The sequence below is a fragment of the Mesoplodon mirus genome (assembly GCF_964341445.2).
Source record: "Mesoplodon mirus genome assembly, chromosome: 3".
NCBI classification, from domain to species: domain Eukaryota; kingdom Metazoa; phylum Chordata; class Mammalia; order Artiodactyla; family Ziphiidae; genus Mesoplodon; species Mesoplodon mirus.
The window spans coordinates 144,450,130-144,470,916 of NC_138978.1; the positions used below are offsets into that span (position 1 = coordinate 144,450,130).

The window sequence follows — 20,787 nt, forward strand, 5'->3', positions numbered from 1 at the left end:
ACAAGTTAGAAAATAAGTATCACTCCGTTTATTTATGGATGTCCATTGAGCACTTGCTATAGGCCAGACCCTGTGCCTGGTGCTGGGGCCTGGGCAGGATGCTGCTCAAGACCTGGTTCCTTGCTCTGGCTGGAGAGGGAGATGGACACACAGGCAATCATGGTTCACTGTGACTGTGCCATGACGGGGTGAGCACAGAGCAACCTGGGAGCCTGGTCAGGGAGGATTGGGAAGCCTCCTACAGGAAGCAGAGTAGGAGCTAAGAGCTGAGCTAGGATTTATTCAGTAATTGAGACCGAAAGTGTTCTAGGGATGTGCAAAGTCCTGAAAGCAAGAGAGAGCTGGGTGCATTAGGGGAATGGAGGGTGGGGTGCGAGAGCATGTTGGGGGAGACTGGGGGAGGGGAAGTTTGCTGAGAGGTGAAGCTGAAGACGTAAACAGGAGCCACATGATAAAGGGCCTTGAAGCCACTTAAGGGGTCTGAGTCTAATCTTGAGGATAATCAGGAATCATTGAAAGCCTTTAAGCATCCCAGGGCTTAAATACAGGATGATGTGAAGATGTTCACAGGCCCCAGACGCCTTTACTATTGAAGGCCTTGCTCCACGTCGCATCAAACATCATCAAATGAACCCACATTACAGTTTTTTTTGTTTTTGTTTCTGTTTTTTTTTTTGCGGTACACGGGCCTCTCCCTGTTGTGGCCTCTCCCGTTGCGGAGCACAGGCTCCAGATGCGCAGGCTCAGCGGCCATGGCTCACGGGCCCAGCTGCTCCGCGGCATGTGGGATCTTCCCAGACCGGGGCACGAACCCATGTCCCCTGCATCGGCAGGCGGACTCTCAACCACTGCGCCACCAGGGAAGCCCTACAGTTATTTTTTAATAAAAAAGTTGAAAGGAGTTTTATAACTCGGATTTGGAATTACTATTAATTTATTAATTTCAAGTTTGTAGATTTCTATTTCTATTTTGAAGCCAATGACACTTTTGGGGTGTAGGGGGCAGCTGTATAGGGGGCCCTTATACAGCTCACAGATCCCATGCACTGTGTTATGGTATCAAATGAAAACAAAAGAGTGACATGATCAGTTTTATGATCAGTTTTATGATTTAGAAAGATCACACTTCAGAAAAGAGTGGAAATTGCTGTTTAACGGGTATAGGATTTCAGTTTTGCAAGGTGACAAAGTTCCAGAGTTCTACTGCACAACAACAAACACATTGTTAACACTACTGTACTGCACACTTAAAAATGCTTCTGCTGGTAAATTTTATGGTTTTTTTTTTTTCACCATAGTGAAAAGAAAATAGAGTGGAGATTGGATTGGGAGGATCAGCCCTGGGTTTCTAGTTAGGCGGCAGCTGTAAATATATCTGGCAGATGGTCAAGGCTTGAAATAATGAAGGGAGAAAGAGTGAACAGATTTGGGAGAATCAATAGGAATTGGATAGAGGATTTGACAGATGAGGCAAAGGGACATGACAGGGATGGTGCATCAGTTTGGGCAACTAAGCTATGCCCCCCACCAAGCTGGCAACCGGGGAGAAGCATCAGCCAATGGGGAGGGAGATGGGGAGCTTGTGTTGAAATGCAAGTGGAACCTACAAGGGGAGGTGTCCAGGAGGCATGTGGAGACCCTGACCTGGAGCTTGGAGGACAACTGGGTTATGGATTTTGATTTGGGAACTCTCAACATTCAGGTAGTAATCAGAAACATGTGAGAGGATGAGGGTCATTAAAATGAGGAGACCACCTCTGACAGAGCCCCAGCAAACAGCCACAACTCAAGGAAGGCCGGGGTAGGGCACCCACACGAGTTCCGAGATGGTGGCTCCAGGAAGTGAATCAACGTGGCCGGTAGACCAAGGAGTGTGACCCCATAGCTAAGTCACAGGGCTGCCCAAGGCCCCCATCAGGTATTCACAAGATCTTGGTGGAATCTCCAGGTGTCGGGGAGAATGTGGAGCCATGAGGGCCAGAGGAGAGATTGTCTTCCCTTGACCCCTGACAAATGCTCTCTTATTTGGGGTAGATCAGAGCCATGGGGCTTGCTCTTTGATATGCATGCATTCACTCATTCATTTGGCATTTATTAAGAACCTACTGCCCTATGTACCCAGCACCAGGGATGGAAGGGTGAATGAAGCACAGTCTCTGCCTACATAGGACACACAGTGTCAGGGGAGGTAGATAGTCACACTCCATAAAGTATTCCTGGTGCTATGAAATATGTCTGTGCCGAACTCAGTCAGGGTGCAACGTAGAGAGTAGTCATATCTACCTGTGACGTGGGAGTATCAGAAAAGGCTTCAGAGGGGAGTTGACCCTAAAACTAAATGTCTATGCTAAGGAGGGGCACTGACCAAGGCATGGAGCTATGAAATGGCCCAGCATAGGCAGCAGCCCCTGCTGAGACCATGAGCCATATTTTGAGATGCCGTCAGTGGAGCTGAATGAACACCTGAAATTACACCATTCACTCTTTTGGTGTCAAGCATCCACCTGACTTGTGTTCTTTTAAAAACACACATGGTCCGGGAAAAACAACATATTCAGTTACAACATCTCTCTGCCTGATTGATTGGATCCCTTGGCCTTAGGCAGAGGTTCCTGGGGCTCACGGCTCTCAGGACGAGACAGAACCCACCTCCATCTCCCAACCCCTTCCCCACACTATTGCCCAAATACATTATTCTGGACCCGTGAAGCAGTGAAGGCTGAGAAGAAAAGGTCCTAATTGCCCCTGACCCCAATAGCAGGGTCTGACGGTCTGTCCTTCCCTCCCAACCTCGCAGAAAGGAGTCGGGGTATAATCTGAGGCCTCCATTGGTGATATGCTCAGACTAAGTGGAGGATGAACCTTATTAGATTTTCTAAGTACCATGGTTGCTAAGGAAACTGGTTGTTTTCAAGTCTCCATGTGTAAGTCGGAAGCTTGATTTGTGGCACTCCAGAAGGCTACTGCTATCTCATAATAATTTTCCCATTTGTGTCTGATTCTCCAGCATTTAACAATTCATTTCTCTGGGCTAAGCATCATGGGTGCAGGGTGGTGGGAGAGCTGCCTAAAAATACATATGTCCCCAGGAGGTGACATGTGCCTCATGGCCATGTTGTTGAGACTGAGTTCATTGAATCTCTGTTCTCTGCAACTGGAGGGTCTAGGCAGGAAGAGGACCATTGGCTCATGGAAGGGGGAGCTGCTTGAAGGGGGGAAGGGTATAGGAGAGGGAGGGGGACCACCTCAAAGACCCACTTCAGGTTTTAGCCCAGGAATGGAGCTTGCCTGTTGTTAGAGGCACAAACCCGCTTCCGGCAGGCAGCAGGGCATGCCTGAGATGGCAGTCCATTCACTCGCTCACCTGTTCATCCATCCATCCATCCATTCACTCATTCATTCATCTAATCAATCAGTCATTCACAAAACCTGTACTGAGCAAGACCCTGTGGGAATACTATGATGAGTTAGGGTCCCTGCAGTCACACCTGATGCTTCTTGCACACATCTCACCTTGCACCATGGCTGGATCCTCCACCTGGGACATCTCCATCAGTGCATGTGTCTGAAGCCTGCACTTACCCATCAGCCTTCTCTCATCCACAAAGCCCTCTAGGACCCCTTTCATCATCCGGAGTCACTCCTTCCCCTCCCCCACCCCAGCAATACTGACTCTATGCTTCGCCAGTCACATTTATTTCTTTCCACTGATGTTATGGTTTCTACACATCAAGTCTTGTGTCTGCTGTAGAGCAGGGTCCAGACATGATTTCACGTTTGTGTTCCTCCACAGATATGTACACTGTGCTTAATTCATGCTTCTGATTGATGTATGATGAATAAATGAATGAACGAATGGTGGCTAAGTTGTATCATTTACAGGATAATATCCTGAGCTTCCTTCAGCAACAGGTTGGGGACATTTAGAAACTTAGGGTGTTTTCCTGTTATGTTGATACAAGATGTAGACATATGTTCTGAGTGTGTGTGTGTGTGTGTACATATGTATTTCTCCTTAAATCATAGAGATAAGATTATGATCAGCCATACACTATTGTTAAAAGGTAAACTGAGGCATATTAAAAAATTTTTAAGAGTTTATTTGAGCAAAAAATCTATTTGAATTGGGCAGCATCCAATCTAGCATATATCAAGGAGCTCTGAGGAGCTGTACAAAATGAGACAGTTTTATAGGCAGAAGGGAGTGAGAACAAGGACATTATACTAGGCAAAAAAAAGCAGGTTGGTTGTTGCTTTCCTTTAGGGGATGGCAGAGGTCTATCAGGCAGATTACTTAACTAGTGTTGATCAGGTGATTCCTGATTGACTGGTTTAAGATTCCATTTCTGGAAGAGCCGCAACTGTAATTAAGTCTTGGTTTGGTGATGTGGGGCTTAGCATAAGTGACTCCATTTTGGGCCTGTTGTCTTGTTTTTAACAGTTTGTTTCCGTCTTTGTTTGGAGTTAGCAAGGATTCAGGAGTCTCAATCATCTGGATGCTTCATGGATTTTTATAACCATGAAATTATCTTACTTTTATGTGGTGCTTGGACCTTCCCAAGTTTATTCACAACTGCTTCTCACAGCAAGATTACCCTGTCTTACAGAATTAGAAATGACTGCTCAGAGAGGTTAAATGACTTACTTGAGGCCACCCAGCTGTGAGGGGGGAGCAGTCTTCTCACTTGGGTCTCAGCTCCCTCCCCCTTGTTCTCGCCACCCTAAGTGACAGAGGGGCCCAAGGAAGACACACTCCTGCCCTGTCTCGGCAGGGCCTGGGGGGGCCATGTCCCTCATCCCTTGGCTCCGGTGGAACGAGGCTCCGCCACGGCTGTCGTCTCGGAGTCCGGCTCAGATGGTGCTGGAGACGCTCATGGTGGAGCTGGAGGGGCAGATGCGAGAGGCTGAGAGGCAGCAGTGGGAGCGCAGCAATGCCGTCAGGAAGATCTGTACCGGAGTGGACTACAGCTGGCTGGCCAGCGCGCCCCGGCCCACCTACGACCTCAGCCCCAGGGAGAGGCTGCAACTAGAGGACGTCTGCGCCAAGATCCACCCATCCTACTGTGGGCCCGCCATCCTCAGGTAACTCCTGGCACTGGGACAGGGAGCAGCGGTTGGGCTGCAGGCTCCAGGGAGGGTGGCAGCAGTGACAGGGGCCTGAGGCTACCAGGACTGGAGCCTGGGGCCTGGATGGCACAGGTATCTGTTAAAAGGAGCAAGACAGGGGGAAGAATCTGAAAGAGGCCATGGAAGGCCAGGCCAGGGCTCGGGGCTCAGAGGGAGGTGGGAGGCAGCTCCTGGAGGCACGTGAGGTTTTTGTTTTTGTTTTTGTTTTTGTTTGCAGCAAAGAACTCAGGTTTATTTTCAGTAGAAACCGTGGTCTAAAAAACAAACCTACTGGTAAATGTACAGTCTGTGTTCTGTTTGGGGTCACCACTAGCTGCAGAACCCCCAGATCCCTGACCTGCATGCGTCGGGCCCCAAAGTGTTCACAGCTAATCTCAGGCCACAGGTCCGAAGCCCCGCTAGAGGGCGTCCCATCTCCTGCCAAAACACCCACATCCCAGCCTGCGCCCAGCTCGCCTCCCCTCCTGCTTCCAACAGTGCAAAAAATAACCAAACCAATATGTTTCCCAAACAAAAACAACATGTGAGTTTTGATAGGAGAGAACCCCAGGCCTTCTAGCTTTCTGTTCTCCCACCCTGGACTGTTATCATCCTGGTTGTAATGTGGCTGGCTCCCTCTCTTTCAACAGTTCATCTTCCATGTTACCTTCTGAGAGAGGTTTCCCCATATAAGCTCTCCAAAACTGGTTTCTCAATTATCCTATTTCACACTAGCTTGTCTAAGGGATGAGTGTGTGTGTGTGCGTGTGTGTGCGTGCGCTTGCGTGTGAAGGTTTCAGAGCCCTAGGGCACTGGACATTTAGAGCTTGAGTACAATCACGTTCCTGCAGATCAGTGTAACCTTAGAAAAGCTGTGACCTACACGGTCCAGTCTCAGTTGGATGGGTGTTGAAATCAAGGAAGCAGAGTCCAAGAGCCAAAAGTAATTTCAAAACTAAAGTTCTTTACCTGCATTTCTCGAACACTAGTAAAGGAATACAGATCCACAGTAAAACATCTTAAAGTCCCCCTTAGTATCCCCAAATCTTCCCTCACCCATCTCTTTAACCAACAAATGCATCTATTGTACACCTTCTTCTTCAAAATTCCCCTTAAAAACTCCTCCTTCTTCAGTCCTATTCATACCCCTTTGGGTTTTGTAGTCTTTTACCACCCCCCGCTTCTTCCTCCAGGCTGGGAATCTTACCCTCCCCCATTTTTCTTATTCTGCACCATGGAAGCCCCCCAAATGTATCTAGTTCCAGAAGCACCCTGGACACAGGGGTGGGGATGGTCATGGGAGTGGTGCTGAGAGAATCTAGGCTGGCAAAGCAACCAAACCTCATACATGAGAGGGAGGCTGGGGATGCTCATATGATGATTGTCCCATCACATTTCCTGTCTCACTGCTGAAAGGTCTGAGAAGTCCTGACTCTTAATATGGTGGAGGAAATTAGGTATCACACGGACTTGCTAGCTATCCTTCATTCTGGAGCTCCAAGCCAGAGACATTTTTGGCAAAGGAAACAGCTTGGCATCCAGGAGAACCTGGGGCTACACTCCTGGCTGCAACACAGACAAGGGAAGTAGCAGGGAGCCCGGTGTGCATGGCCAAACAGCTCACCCTCAGCCAGGAGGTGGCGGGAAGCTACAGAAGGAATATCACAGGGCAGTGACGTAATCGGACATACATTTCAGAGAGATCATGCTGGCCAGTGAGGGCAGAAGGGTGGGAGAGTGTTAGCCAGAAAAGTCCCAGAGAGCAGTGGGCGTCCGTCGCTACTACTGCATCGATAACCCGAGGCGACTACCAGGATCTTTACAGATGTTAGCGCATTAAACCTCACAAAAAGGTAGCTATGAATACCCCAGTTTACAGACGAGGAAGCTGAGTCTCAAGGAGCCTCATGGAGGCCAGAAGTGGAAGAGCTGGAACTCAGGATGGGCTGGAGCACGAGGGAGGTGGGGTGGGTTCTGATCCACTTCACAGGAAGTGGGGAAGTGGAGGGAACAGGAATTGTCCACGGGGGTGCCCAGGGACGCCCGTGGGGTGAGACGCCGGCCATGTGCCACGCCCGGGCGATAGCCCCACCGCGCCCCTTCTTGTTCTCCCCGCCTCCGCACCCAGGTTCCGGCAGCTGATGGCAGAGCAGGAGCCCGAGGTGCAGGAGGTGTCCCGGCTCTTCCGCTCGGTGCTGCAGGAAGTCCTGGAGAGGATGAAGCAGGAGGAGGAGGCGCACAAGCTGACCCGGCAGTGGAGCCTGCGGCCCCGCGGCAGCCTGGCCACCTTCAGGAGCCGCGCGCGCATCACCCCCTTCGCCAGCGACATCCGCACCATCTCCCAGGACGTGGAGCGGGACGCACCGCCGCCGCCCCGGACCTGGAGTATGCCCGAGTTCCGGGCACAAAAAGAGGACTGACCCCGCCTCTCCTGCCCGGGAGCAGAGCCACCTGGCGGGGGAGGCGGGGCGGGGCATGATAAGCCGGGGTCATCCCGGGTCCTGCAACCTCCCCATCGCCCTGCCCCTGACGCGGGGCCAAAGAGACCGCCCCGTCCCGGGACACTCCCTCAAGACGGAGCAACCTCTCCCCGCCCGCCCTCTCCCACGGACCACGAGGCCTAGAGTCAGGGCTTGGAGCTGCAGCAACAATCTCCTGCTTCCCTGCACCAGTCGGCTGGAGCGGACCCTTCCCTGCCCCGCAGAGATTCAGGGTCTGGGGAGACAGACCACCACCCGCTCCCCATCTTCGGCTTCTGTCTGTAATGGGAAGAGTCGTCCTGCCTTTTGCCAAGTCATGATCTCTTACCCCAACTTAGGGATGTTCCATTCACCCCCTCTCCCTGGGTAATGATGAGGGACCTGTTGGCTGGTGTCCATTCTCTGCTGGTGACTGGTCTGTCTCACTGCCGCAGGTGGGTCACAGCCTGGTGGATGGGCAGAGTTGAAAGAGATCACAGGTCCACTCTCCTCAACTGGTGAATGAGGAAACTGAGGCTCAGAGAGGGTCAGGCTTCTGCCACCATTAACTGCAGGCCGATCCCCATGGGTGGTGAGACTGCTCCCATACATGTAAGTCTCTGCTCCTGAGTCCTTGAGTCCTGGGCTCTGATGGGACAGGTCCAGTGGCTAATCTCCACCTGCCTGTGGTCTGACCCAACTCTCTCCTTGGCACTGGTGTGGAGGTCTGCAGTAGCTGGGGACAGAGGTGGGTTGCCATTACCCCACTCCACAGTGTCATCACATGGGAGGTGGCCAGTCCCCAGCAGCTGCTTCCAGAAGCTAAGCTTCAAGGCCTTCTGACTCACTGCTCCAGAGAGCCAAGTCTTTGACTCCAGGGTCCCTTCTCTATCTGGTTGTGCCTGCTCTTTGACTTTCTTCAGAGAAAGTGATGCCCAAAGCTCTAATGACCTCAAGGCACAGAAGTGAAATGTCTGGAACCTCCTTACAGGCTTCACTGTCCTTCCATTTCTAACTGGTTAGATCTTTTTTCGCAGCAAGCGGGGGCTACACTTCGTTGCGGTGAGCAGGCTTCTCACTGCGGTGGCTTCTCTTTGTGGTGGCTTCTCCTGTTGCAGATCACGGGCTCTAGGTGCGTGGGTTTCAGTAGTTGTGGCACGTGGGCTCAGTAGTTGTGGCTTGTGGGCTCTAGAGTGCAGACTCAGTAGTTGTGGTGCACGGGCTTAGTTGCTCGATGGCATGTGGGATCTTCCTGGACCAGGGCTCGAACCCATGTCCCCTGCATTGGCAGATGGATTCTTAACCACTGAGCCACCAGGGAACCCCTAACCGGTTAGATCTTGATGATGGGCATGTGGATTATCCAATGTGTGGACCAACAATGGCAAACCTGGACCAAACGGCATCCCCACACACTCTGGGCTGAAGCTGGGTGTGGGGGGATGGGTGCGGACATGTCTGCCCCCAACTCTCAGTGCATGCTCAGAAAATGCAAGTGAGTCTTAACGTTAGTCTAAATAAAATGCCAGGAGGAGACAAATCAACAGGGGTAAAATCTATATATTCCCTGACAAAGCTTAGTGGGAAAAAAAAATTTTTTTTTAATGATCTTGTTTTGGATATTTTCACTCATATCTGGACAGAGAATCATAGGATGGTGGAAAACCTCTCATCCAGCGCCATCATGATGAGGGAGTTGATTGGCTCATTAACACGATCGGTGAAAGTTGAGAATCACTTAAATAAACATACACACCTTAAACATCTTATATATTCTAAGACACAAATAAGTTCATTCAATTGCCAAACTTTTAATGTAGGTGCAAGCTGTGTTCACTTTTTTGGTGACATGTGTGGGTTGTCCGACAGGAGTTCTGCACTTAAGTTTTATTGGCTGGTGTGTACTTTAACTGTAACAACAAGAACAACTGGTATAAACAAATTTTGGCCTCCCATGAAAGCCTTTCCTGCCCACCTCAGTCAACTCAGACAGACTCCCACCAGCTTCAGACCCCAGTCATCCTACTGCAGGGAATCCCAGCTGGTGGCACTCAAACCCATGAGGTTACTCCTCTGGACTCAGGTCATTAAAGGGAGTAATGAGGCCTCAATTTCTAGTCTTACAAGCCCAATAACAACAAATGAAAGAACAAAGCAGTTTGAGAGCCTCCTTGTGAGTGTGAGTGGCTGGTGGCAGTTGGAGGGGATATGTTGAGCGTTCCAGACTGGGTAGTCTGTTTGCACTCAGCGCAACACCACTGGCCACTAGAGGGAGCCAGTGGGTGTGAGACCACTCCATAATTACATTTTCTTTTGCTTTGTGGTTTATTTTTTATTCACTTGTTTCACCTTATGAACATTTTCAGACACAGAAAAGTAGAGGGGAAAGTGTAGGGAGTTTCCATATGCCCATCCACAAGGTTTAAAAGTTATTAACATGTTGCCGTATTTGCTTTTCTATTTTTTGGTGAAGTATTTTAAAATAAATCCTAGACATCATAATACTTTACCCCTGAATACTTCAGAATACACTGCAAAGAAATAAGAAAAATTTCCTGTGTAACTACAATACAATACTATCACTCCCTCCAAAATTAACAGTAATTCCTTAGTATCATCTAATACCCAAACCATATTCAAATTTCCCTATTCCCAACCAATGATCTTTGTAGTTTATTTCTTTGAATGAGGATCTAATCAAGCCCCACATATTGACAAGAAAGTTGTAGTCTGTTTTATTCTTGGTCATATAGTGTTTATTTAATTCCATAATAAAATGTTGTTTTAAAAGAGTGCTTATGAAACATGAGTGTTAGTATGCAATAAGTTAATGGCTGCACATAAATGATAACAATTCTGCAAATTAGCCTAAGGATGCTCTTTACTTAGATCCTTGTTTTTTTCATTTGATTAAAGTTCTTCCAGAGCAAGCAAAATTCTCTAATACCCTGAAAAGTAACATCAAAAATCAATATAGGGGGCCTCCCTGGTGGCGCAAGTGGTTGAGAGTCCGCCTGCCGATGCAGGGGATACGGGTTCGTGCCCCGGTCTGGGAGGATCCCATATGCCGCGGAGCGGCTGGGCCCGTGAGCCATGGCCGCTGGGCCTGCGCATCCGGAGCCTGTGCTCCGCAACGGGGGAGGCCACAACAGTGAGAGGCCCGCATACCGCAAAAAGAAAAAAAAAAAAAAAAAATCAATATAGGGCTTCCCTGGTGGCACAGTGGTTGAGAGTCCGCCTGCCGATGCAGGGGACACGGATTCATGCCCCGGTCGGGGAAGATCCCACGTGCCGCGGAGCGGCTAGGCCAGTGAGCCATGGCCGCTGAGCCTGCGTGTCCGGAGCCTGTGCTCCTCAACGGGAGAGGCCACAACAGTGAGAGGCCCGCGTGCCGCAAAAAAAAAAAAAAAAAAAAAAAAATCAATATAGACAGTATATCTAATTTGACTTTTCATTTGGTGAAAATACTCTTCACATCTATGTGTCTTATTTTTTTAAATTTATTTATTTTTGGCTGTGTTTGGTCTTCGTTGCTGTGTGCAGGCTTTCTCTAGTTGCGGCAAGTTGAGGCTACTCTTCGTTGCGGTGCGTGGGCTTCTCATTGCGGTGGCTTCTCTTGTTGTGGAGCGTGGGCTCTAGGCGTGCGGGCTTCAGTAGTTGTAGCACACAGGCTCAGTAGTTGTGGCTCTCGGGTTCTAGAGCGCAGGCTCAGTAGTTGTGGCGCATGGGCTTTGTTGCTCCGTGACATGTGGGATCTTCCTGGACCAGGGCTTGAACCCGTGTCCCCTGCATTGGCAGACAGATTCTTAACCACTGCACCACCAGGGAAGCCCTATATGTCTTCTTTTTTGAGACACACATGCAAACAGCAATTGAAAAACCTTCTCCTCTTTTCTTGCCATTTAGAAACAAAACACTAAAATTTATCAAAATAACTCGAGAGAAATCTCAAGAATTCTATAGTAGGTAGTGAAAAAACTTTATCTGTTTTTGATGCCATCATTCAACACGTAGTGAAATTTCAGTCTGTCTTAATATTCATGTGGTTCCCCAATGAAACACAATAGGTGATTTGAAAATTTAGTCATCATTTTTAGACAGTTATTTTAAATCAGTTTAACACCTTGCTTCATTTGTTAAATAGAGAAATTGGCATCTGTTTCTTTAAGAATATTATTACCTATTGTATTAAATTAGCATTATTATATTTCGTAAGATGCTAATCTAAAAATAAAAACACTGACTAAAAATCATGACTTTATCATAATCAAGGCAAAAACAGCAAAATGATTTTTTAAAGTTTCTAAAGATGTCCAAGAGTTTTTGTATTACAGATAAAGGCATTCAAAAGCTAAGAGAAGTTGTAGTGTTTTCTAGCACATTTGACTGTGTTGTGTTCCAGTTACAAATCCCTTGCTGGAACAAATGAAACATTCCCAAAGCCCTGCAGTCAAGCTTGGAAGTTCCCTAGCCCGGTCTCCCCTCCCAGCTAGCATCTGGTGTGTGGGGGAGAATTCCATTCCAGGAACAAGTCATTCCTCTCCGTGTAGCCAAGTCCTGAAGCTAACTGCTTAGAACTACTTCTGGCCCTTGCTTGGGGCTGTGGGCCTCTGCGAGGCTCTAAGTATCCAGGCTCCGGAACACAGGGCAGAGTGGATTGAGGTTAGCCTCTCCTTAGTAGAAAAGAAATCAAGCCAGTAGGAAATTAAGCTGCTCCAAAGTGCAACTTCAGGGATGGGAGAAATACATCTTTTATTCAAATGAGCCAGTCCAACAATATTGCTATGGACAGAAATGGCTTTGTCCGCAAGAAAATTCCTTTAAAAATTAACATTTGAATGGTCCTTTACAGTTTACCCACCTTATCTCATTTGTTCGTGACCCTGTGGTGAGGTGCATTATGTTTTATCTCAGGTTACAAGCAAGGGGCCCACGTGGGCTGGAAGCCAGGCTTCCTTCCACATGCCTCACTGCTTCTCAGTGTTATAGATCCTATGTGCACTCAGAACAGCCCCAAAATCCTCATCACTGTACTTACCACACAGTGATGGAAATGTATGTGGTTTTCTGTTCATTCCTCCCCCTCCCTGCCAGGCCACTGCCACCAATAGTTTGTGAAATCCTTAAGTGCAGGAACCAGGTCTTTCATTTCTGGGTCTCCACCACCTTCTGGGCACAGAGTACGTACTTTAAAATGTGCCTTAATGCGTGGGTGCATGTGAACACCAACTTGGAGCTCACACAGGACAGGGGCTGAGTGAAGCTGTGAGTGAGAATTGAGGGGTTTATGATGTATCGACATCATTCATTAGATTGTTTGTTCTGTGAGGCCAGGGTCCATGTCTGACTTGAGTTTGTATCTCCCAAGATATGCCAGGCACATAGTAAGAGGTCAATACACTTCTTAAGAATTCATTCATTCATTCATCAAATATTTACTGAGCGCCTCTATGTGTAGTCACCATAAAGGAGACGGGGCAGGGGTGTGGTTACCTGTAGGTGTTCCAGACAGACAAGACGAAACAGCTTTTGACTCTTCTCTGAATTACTCTGGAAGGCTTCCTGGAGGAGGTGAGATTTCCCAAGGGCACTTTTGATCAAAATGATCTAGGTGTGTGTGGTCTTAAAATGAATCCAGAGTGCTATAAAGACAGCCCTCTGGATCCATGGGCTTCACATCCCCAGGTTCAACCAACCATGGATCTGGGGGAAAAAATTCCAGAAATTTCCAAAAAGCGAAACTTGAATTTGCCATGCACTGGTAACTATTTATGCAGCATTTACCTTTCATTTACAACTAGTTACATAGCACTTACAATGTATTAGGTATTGTAAGTAATCCAGAGATGATTTAAAGTGTGTTACATTTTATGCAAATACTATGCCATTTTGTATAAGAGACTTTAGCATCCACAGATTTGGGTATTCCTGGGGGTCCTGGAACCAACCCCTGGGGAAACTGGGGGACGACTGTAATCCCTTATTTTGCCAGTGCCCTTCCTTGCTCAACGTGGGTCTTGAGAGAGATACTTCTACTAAACATTTTGACCTTCCTAGAAACAGATTCTCTGTGGAGAGACAGGATCAGGGAAGGACTCTAGAAATACTGTCCTTTCCCTGTGCTCGGGTCTAGATCAGCTCTAGTCAGGTTGACCAGATAAATGCTTACATTAATTCTTTCTGGGAGCCAGAAGATGACACAGAAATGACCAGGAACATTTCCCTAAGGGAAGCCACAGAGTGCCATGTAATCCAGTCACCTCCATTAGGGGTCGGAGAGAGGGGTACATGTGTGATTCAACCTCTTTGGTGAAACCTTGATTTTGTCTGGAGGTGAGGGCTGGGTGGTATGCAGAGATATTGGGGCAGAGCTGGAGCCTTTGGAGACGGCTCTTTGGAGCGTGCATTGGTTGTGGAACTGAGAGCAGGGGGTTAGGTAACAGCATGCGTGTGCTCCACTTTAGGCAAATGCGATTTAGGAGAATCTGTGCTTTTGAAAGGAATGGTTCTTGGCCTGACAAAATGATTCCCCATGGAGTTCCTTAAAGAGTAAGTACTGAAAGTAGAATCTAATTTACAAAGAACTAAAGTATACACAAACTTGGGAAACGTATCTCTTGCCAAAAGACATATACATCTCTAGGTAGATTCATAGAATCTAGAACCAAAAGAAAGCTCCAGAGCTCAGCTGGGCCCTGCCTACGGACTGCCTCCAGGCAATCAGCATCTAGTGACATCACTGTATACAGAGCTCCACCCTAGGACTATGAACACACTGCAGAGTTCTTATCATTTCCAAAACTGGAGAGCTTACAGCCTCTTGGGAACAGAGTCTAGGGCAATCAGGAGTTTTAGTTGATGGTGAGAGAAACCCCGATCAAACTGGCAGAAGCACCAAAGGGATCTGTAACCCCCAGGGCCAGCTCTGTGGGTGTGTGACCTGTGCAGTCATACAGGTCCCTGCACGCAGAAAGGCCCCTTATTTGGTTTAATGCATTGCTGTCACTGCCTTGAAATTCATAATTTTTTAATAGGGGCTCCTAGGTTAATTTTGCACTTATGTAGCTGCAAATCATGTAGCTGGTCCTGATGGCATCCATAATTGAGAATTCCAGGGTTGTTAGTGACCAGGGGAGTTCATGCAGCAGAATGTATTCTCTCTCCTCCCCTCCCCTCCTCCTCCCTGACCCCTTTCTGCTTCTTTTCTTGCTCTCCCTCTCCTAGCTCTGCCTCCCTCTGTGTGGTGGTTTACTTTTCTTCTAGGAGGTCACACTTCCCCTCTGCATCCAGGAAAGACGGCTGCTGGTGCTCCAGGCTGACATGACCCCAGTTTAGCACTTCAACCTCCATATACCAATCCCAGAGAAAGGCCCTGTGGCAGAGCCTGGCTAGCAGGTCACTAAGCCTGCTTCTTCCTTCTCTTGGGTTCACAACTGGATGGCATTCCAGCCTCCCCTGCCATGTGAGTGAGTCTGGCCAATGGAATGTGAGCAGATGTGGAAGGCTCCACTTCTCGTTTGGTCCATAAAAACCTCCCCAAAGTGATTCTCTGTCCTCTTTTCCCATTTTCTAGCTGAATAGAGAGGGCTCTGAGGCTCCCAAAGAGAGGAGAGCCACAGGATGAAAGGAGTCTGGGTCCCTGAATGACCACATGGAAGACCACATTGGACTTATGTGAATTACAGATACACATTGATTTGTTAAACCACTGAGATTTGGGGGTTTTCTTTGCAGATGCTAGGGTTACTGATCTGTGACCAACACATGCCGTGACAGCACCTGCTTGGGATGCATGCCACCCTTGGACCATTTACCATTGCTGGTGATTCATGAGCCCACCTGAGGGCCTGGAGCACCAGAATGCAGCTCCACTAGGATCCTGTGAAGTGAAAAGGGGGGATGCTGTTGCTAAAAGAAAGTGGATGGGAAAACACATAAGATGTTCTTGCAAAAAAACAGCTTCCAGGGCTTCCCTGGTGGCGCAGTGGTTGAGAGTCCACCTGCTGATGCAGGGGACACGGGTTCATGCCCCGGTCCGGGAAGATCCCACATGCCACGGAGCGGCTAGGCCCATGAAGATCCCACACGCCGCGGAGCGGCTAGGCCCGTGAGCCATGGCCGCTGAGCCTGCGCGTCCGTAGCCTGTGCTCCGCAACGGGAGAGGCCACAACAGTGAGAGGCCCGCGTACTGAAAAAAAAAAAAAAAGAAAAAACAACAGCTTCCAAAGTTTACTCTAGCTGTGAATGAGAGCAACCTAATATCTCAAAGCTCTCAGAGACCTATTCTTTGCAAATATGAAAAGCTTAATATTAAAATGGTTTTCCTTGTTACTGACTCTTGTAAAAATCATTTTGGTTCTTTCAAAGAACTTAATATTACCTTCAATCCCATACTGAGGTAATTCAGAGTCCCCTCTCCCACTTTATTCTTGTTTCAAGGGCCACATACAAGGTTCCAGCTGAAGGGCTCATGGATGAGAAAGCTAGAAAGTTCCTTCGCTTATCTAACCTTCTGTTGCCATATTAATCTTCTGCCCTATATACACAGGAAAAAATAAAGCAATAACCACTGCTCTTTGTCCCTCATATGAAGACAGCTCCCTGTTATCTGCTTTCTGAGGAACTTTTCATTTTGGTTGGTTTTTTCTCTGTCACTTCATCTTCTCTTAAAAGGTTTCCTATCTTTTACCCATGAACAGATTTTGTTCTGCCTCAGGGAGGACAAAGGAGTTTAATAGTGCAAATAAAATTGTTTGGACTTTTGGGCTGCCAGAAATTCTGGATAATGGTTCTCCCAAAATGGTTCTCCCACTTATGTCTTTGCAAATCACTCAGCTCTTTGAGGCTCCTGTTTCTCATGTAAGCATGGTTACCCTGCCTACCTCCCAGGAATGTGGAGAGGTTAAAATAAGATCAAATGCTTTGCAAACTATAAAAGAACTTTCAAATGTAAGATCTGACAGGTGTTCATGACAGTCTTCCCTTCAATTAGCACAAATACCAGAAAGTCGATGGGAGACACCGAAGAGCAGTTGTCACCTTCCTTCCTCTGGAATAACCAGATCCGGTCCTTTAATCATTGTTCTTGAGCCCAATTTCCCTAATCTTTTAGATCTGTGGTTCTCAAGCTTGGCTGCACATCAGATCATCCAGGAAGCTTTTAAATACTCTGGCACCCAGCTGCACTCGAGAGCAAGTAAATCAGAAACTCGGGATGGGACCCAGGTATCAGTTTTTCTAAAGCTCTCCAGGTGATTCCATTGTGCAGCCAAGGCTGAGAACCACTGTTTTAGGTTACTCTTTCTGGGGGACTCAGGAAATTCTCTGTTGTCACATCTTGAATCTATCTGAATTTACCACATGCCTGAATGGTTTCATCTCAATAGAGGATGGATGCACTTTGGAGAAATTACTATGACCTATGTTATCTTATGTTAGAGACAGATGGTTGCAAGGTTGCTTATCCATAGATGTTTATCATCTTTGCTTAGCAGCATCAGGAGATGCTTGGAGATGAGATGAGATGTATCTTGTAAAGAGTGCTGCAAATACCATTTTATAGCAGCTGGAAAGGTGGAGAAGATGATGGAATCAGCGCTGTTTGTTACAAACCTGAAAGAATACAATTGTGTAGGATGACAATTATCTGGTGTCTGTTGTAGAAACTATTCATGAGGCTGTATGAGAGAGAGAGAAAGAGTTGGAATCCAGTAGGCGGGCGGGAGTGGCTGGGGAGGGGAGCTACTGACCCTTTCTTCCCTTCTTGTGACTAGTGTCATGACCATGAGGCGGCTGGCAAAGATGAATGGGAGGGTGGAGCTGCTGTCCCTGGTGTCACACTCTGATACACTGGGCAGTCTTCAGACACAAGCCAGTCCTGGGAACCAAGCTCCTCATCTGCAGAAGGTGCCATGAATGCCCCCTGGTGGTCATGGGAGGCTCAGCTAGAGGGCCCATCCAGCTGGCTGCCGGGTCCCCATGGGTGAGCAGTGCACTGGTCCTCCCAGCCCCAAGCGTCCAGGGCACCCCCAATGGCAAGTTTGGGCAGCAGCTGCTGTAGCATCCCATCCTCTCCCAGCTGCACAAGTGGGGCATCTACCGTGTCATCTACAAGCTGTGTGACCTTGGCCGGTTATTCACCCTGGTTGAGTCTCAGTTTTCTCACTTGAGTAATAATATTTCCATAACGTTGTTGTGGTGGGATGAGTTGAGATTAAGGCACACGCAGCGCCTGCAACCAGAAGGGGGTTATTCCCTGCGTCCCACCCCACGTGTTCAGAGGCTCCTTGCTGGGACATGTGGCACGTGTGTGCTCTTGCTCTGCACCTGCTCACCTAACCTCTGGGTCCTCAGGGCCTGTCGCCACGGCATAGGTTCTGTTCCCCAGCTCTGTTCTGGGCGCCTCCTCTTAACAGCACATCACATTTTCTTCCTTCCGTCCATTTCCTCATTTGACCTTCACACCAACCCTGGGAGGTAGACGAGCCCGCGGCACTGTTTCCAGTGTGCCCGGGACCTCCGTGACTTGGCCAACTTCAAATGGCAAACCACCGCCAAGGGCAGCAAGGAAGCCACCTGCCGTCTTGGGACACTTACAGCGTGTGCCAGGCACCAGCACCTCACTGACCCTCACAAATGACACAGCCAGATAGGCACTTTTCTTCCCACTTTATGGATTAGGAGGCAGAGTTTTAGATCATTCATGACTTTCCCAAGGTCATACCAGAACGTGAACCCCTTTCTCATCAGCTGCAGAGGCCTCCCGCCTCTGTGGCAGTGACTTTAACCTACTTCTCTAGATTCCTGGAAAACGGATTCTTTCCCAGCAGGATCCTACCCACCAGGAACAATGCAGCAAACTCAGAGCTGCCAGAAGCACAGCCCTGGACACTTCAGTAACCTCTTCTCTTTGCCTGGAGACACTTCTGCTTAGAATTTATTGTCTGATGCTGAATAACACAGAATGTGTACTCTCATGGCTCAGTCCTTTGGTGGTCAAAATCAGTTAATCATCAGAAAAATAACCACCCAGGCTTGTTCTCACAGCAGTGTTTCAAGGGAGGAGAAACATAGATTCACTCTTTCCTTGACCTTGACTGTTCATATAAATAGTTGTTGGCCCTGGAAATCTATATTTTTAAATGCTTTTCAAGTGGTTCTAATGATCAGTCAGAATTTTCAGACTTCAGGTCCTGACCTATTGAGTGGTTTATGAAATCAATGTGTTGGACTGTGACCAGGAACTTTTAGAAGACAAACAATCAGTAGAAATGTGCACTACACATAAGAATAAGTATTACTTCATGAAACTTTTGCCTTGGTTATGCATCTGTGTATATATGTACATGCATATGTATATGTATACTGGGTCACAACGTAACGTATTTCTGTGGGTCAGCAAAAGCATTTGGAAAACTCCAGCTATTTGGTGTTCATAATCTGTTTGCCATTAGGATTAATTACATTAACAGTTCTCCCAGGACACTTCATACTATTCAAATCTATTAAAGAGCCCAAAGAGCTGTTGTTTACGTGGATTATATCTATCAATATTTACTTTATTAGACACTAAATTGAAAAGTATAATGCTTTACTAATTGACTTAAAATAACAACTAGAAACTCATTACATATTAGCATGAATAACATATTTTTAATTACATTTTTAAATAGGAAGAAGAGTGGCATTGTTTTACATTTTTGCATGTATCTTTAATGTCTGGAATGATGGACACACCCTAAGGTGACCCCAATGAGTCAAGTGAATGAGGGAGAAACTGTTACTTGCTTCTTTTTTTTATGGAGGTATAGTCAATGTACAATATGACTTAAGTTTCAGGGGTATAACCTAGTGATTCACAATTTTTAAAGGTTATACTCCATTTATTGTTACTTGCTTCTTGCCAAAAGAATCTGGCAAAGGTGAGGATATAGTCGCTCCCGTGATTACACTATGTTATACAAGACTCCATCACAGCAGACTGAAGGTTTTTTTTTTAAATATTTATTTATTTATTTGGCTGTGCCAGGTCTTAGTTGTGGCATGTGGGATCTGCAGTTGCAGAATGTAGGATCTAGTTCCCTGACCAGGGTTAGAACCCGGGCCTCCTGCGTTGGGAGTGCGGAGTCTTAACCACTGGACCTCCAGGGAAATCCCTGGAGTAAGATTTTCCTGCTGGCTTTGGAGAACTGAGCTGCAGTGTTGTGAGAGGCAAGGACCAATGTTGTCACGTGCCAAGGACTTGTGGGTAGCCTCTGGTTGCTGAGAGCAGTCCCTGGCCAACAGTGAGCCAGGGACTTTGGTGCTACAAATTTTGCCAACTGCATTCGGCCAATAACCAACTCACTTGATTGAGGATCCCTGAGCCTCAGGTAAGATTGCACCTCTGGGTAATGTCTTGATTTTAGCCTGTGAGACCCTGAGCAAAGACCCTGAGAAGGTCACCTGAACCCAGACCCCTGACTCCTGGAAACTGATAAATGCGTATTGTTTTAAGTTGCTATGGTTGTGGATATCTGTTACACAGTAATGGGAAACTAATGCAGATCACTCCTTATATCAGGTTCTGCATTCAGTCTGTTGTGATAAGTTGTCTAAACTGAAGTATATGAAGAAAATCCAGCCTCACACAGACATATAATTAGAAAAGGGAAACATTTTTTTTCTTTTTTTTGGCCGTGTTGGGTCTTCGTTGCTGCATGAGGGCTTTCTCTAGTTGCAGCAAGCGGGGGCTACTCTTCGTTGCAGTGCGTGGGCTTCTCATTGTGATGGCTTCTCATTGCGGAGCACGGGCTCTAGGCGCGTGGGCTTCAGTAGTTGTGGCGCACGGGCTCAGTAGTTGTGGCTCACAGGCTCTAGAGTGTAGGCTCCGTAGTTGTGGTGCATGGGCTTGGTTGATCTACGGCGTGGGATCTTCCCGGACCAGGGATCGAACCCATGTTCCCTGCATTGGCAGGCAAATTCTTAACCTCTGTGCCACCAGGGAAGTCCCAGAAAAGGTGGACATTTTTTAATAGCTTTTTCAGGTCCTGGTGGGAGAGGGGAATAGGGAGTTATTGTTTCATGGGAATGGAGTTTCAGTATGAGATGATGAAAAAGTTCTGGAGATGGAGGGTGGTGATAATTGCATAACAATGTAAATGTACTTAATGCCACTCAACTATACATTTAATAATGGTTAATAAATTTTATGTTATGCATATTTTATGTTATGCATATTTTA

At 47.4% G+C, this 20,787-nt stretch overlaps 1 protein-coding gene across 1 annotated transcript; it reads left to right on the forward strand.

The window, feature by feature from the left end:
* Positions 1 to 4,786: 4,786 nt before the first annotated feature.
* On the forward strand, positions 4,787 to 7,526 carry RD3 (RD3 regulator of GUCY2D; the record flags this gene model as incomplete). The annotated part of the gene is made up of 2 exons (XM_082616314.1): positions 4,787 to 5,082; positions 7,235 to 7,526. 2 exons carry the CDS (start codon positions 4,787 to 4,789, stop codon positions 7,524 to 7,526), a joined length of 588 nt encoding a protein of 195 aa, XP_082472440.1.
* Between the last annotated feature and the right edge of the window lie 13,261 nt (positions 7,527 to 20,787).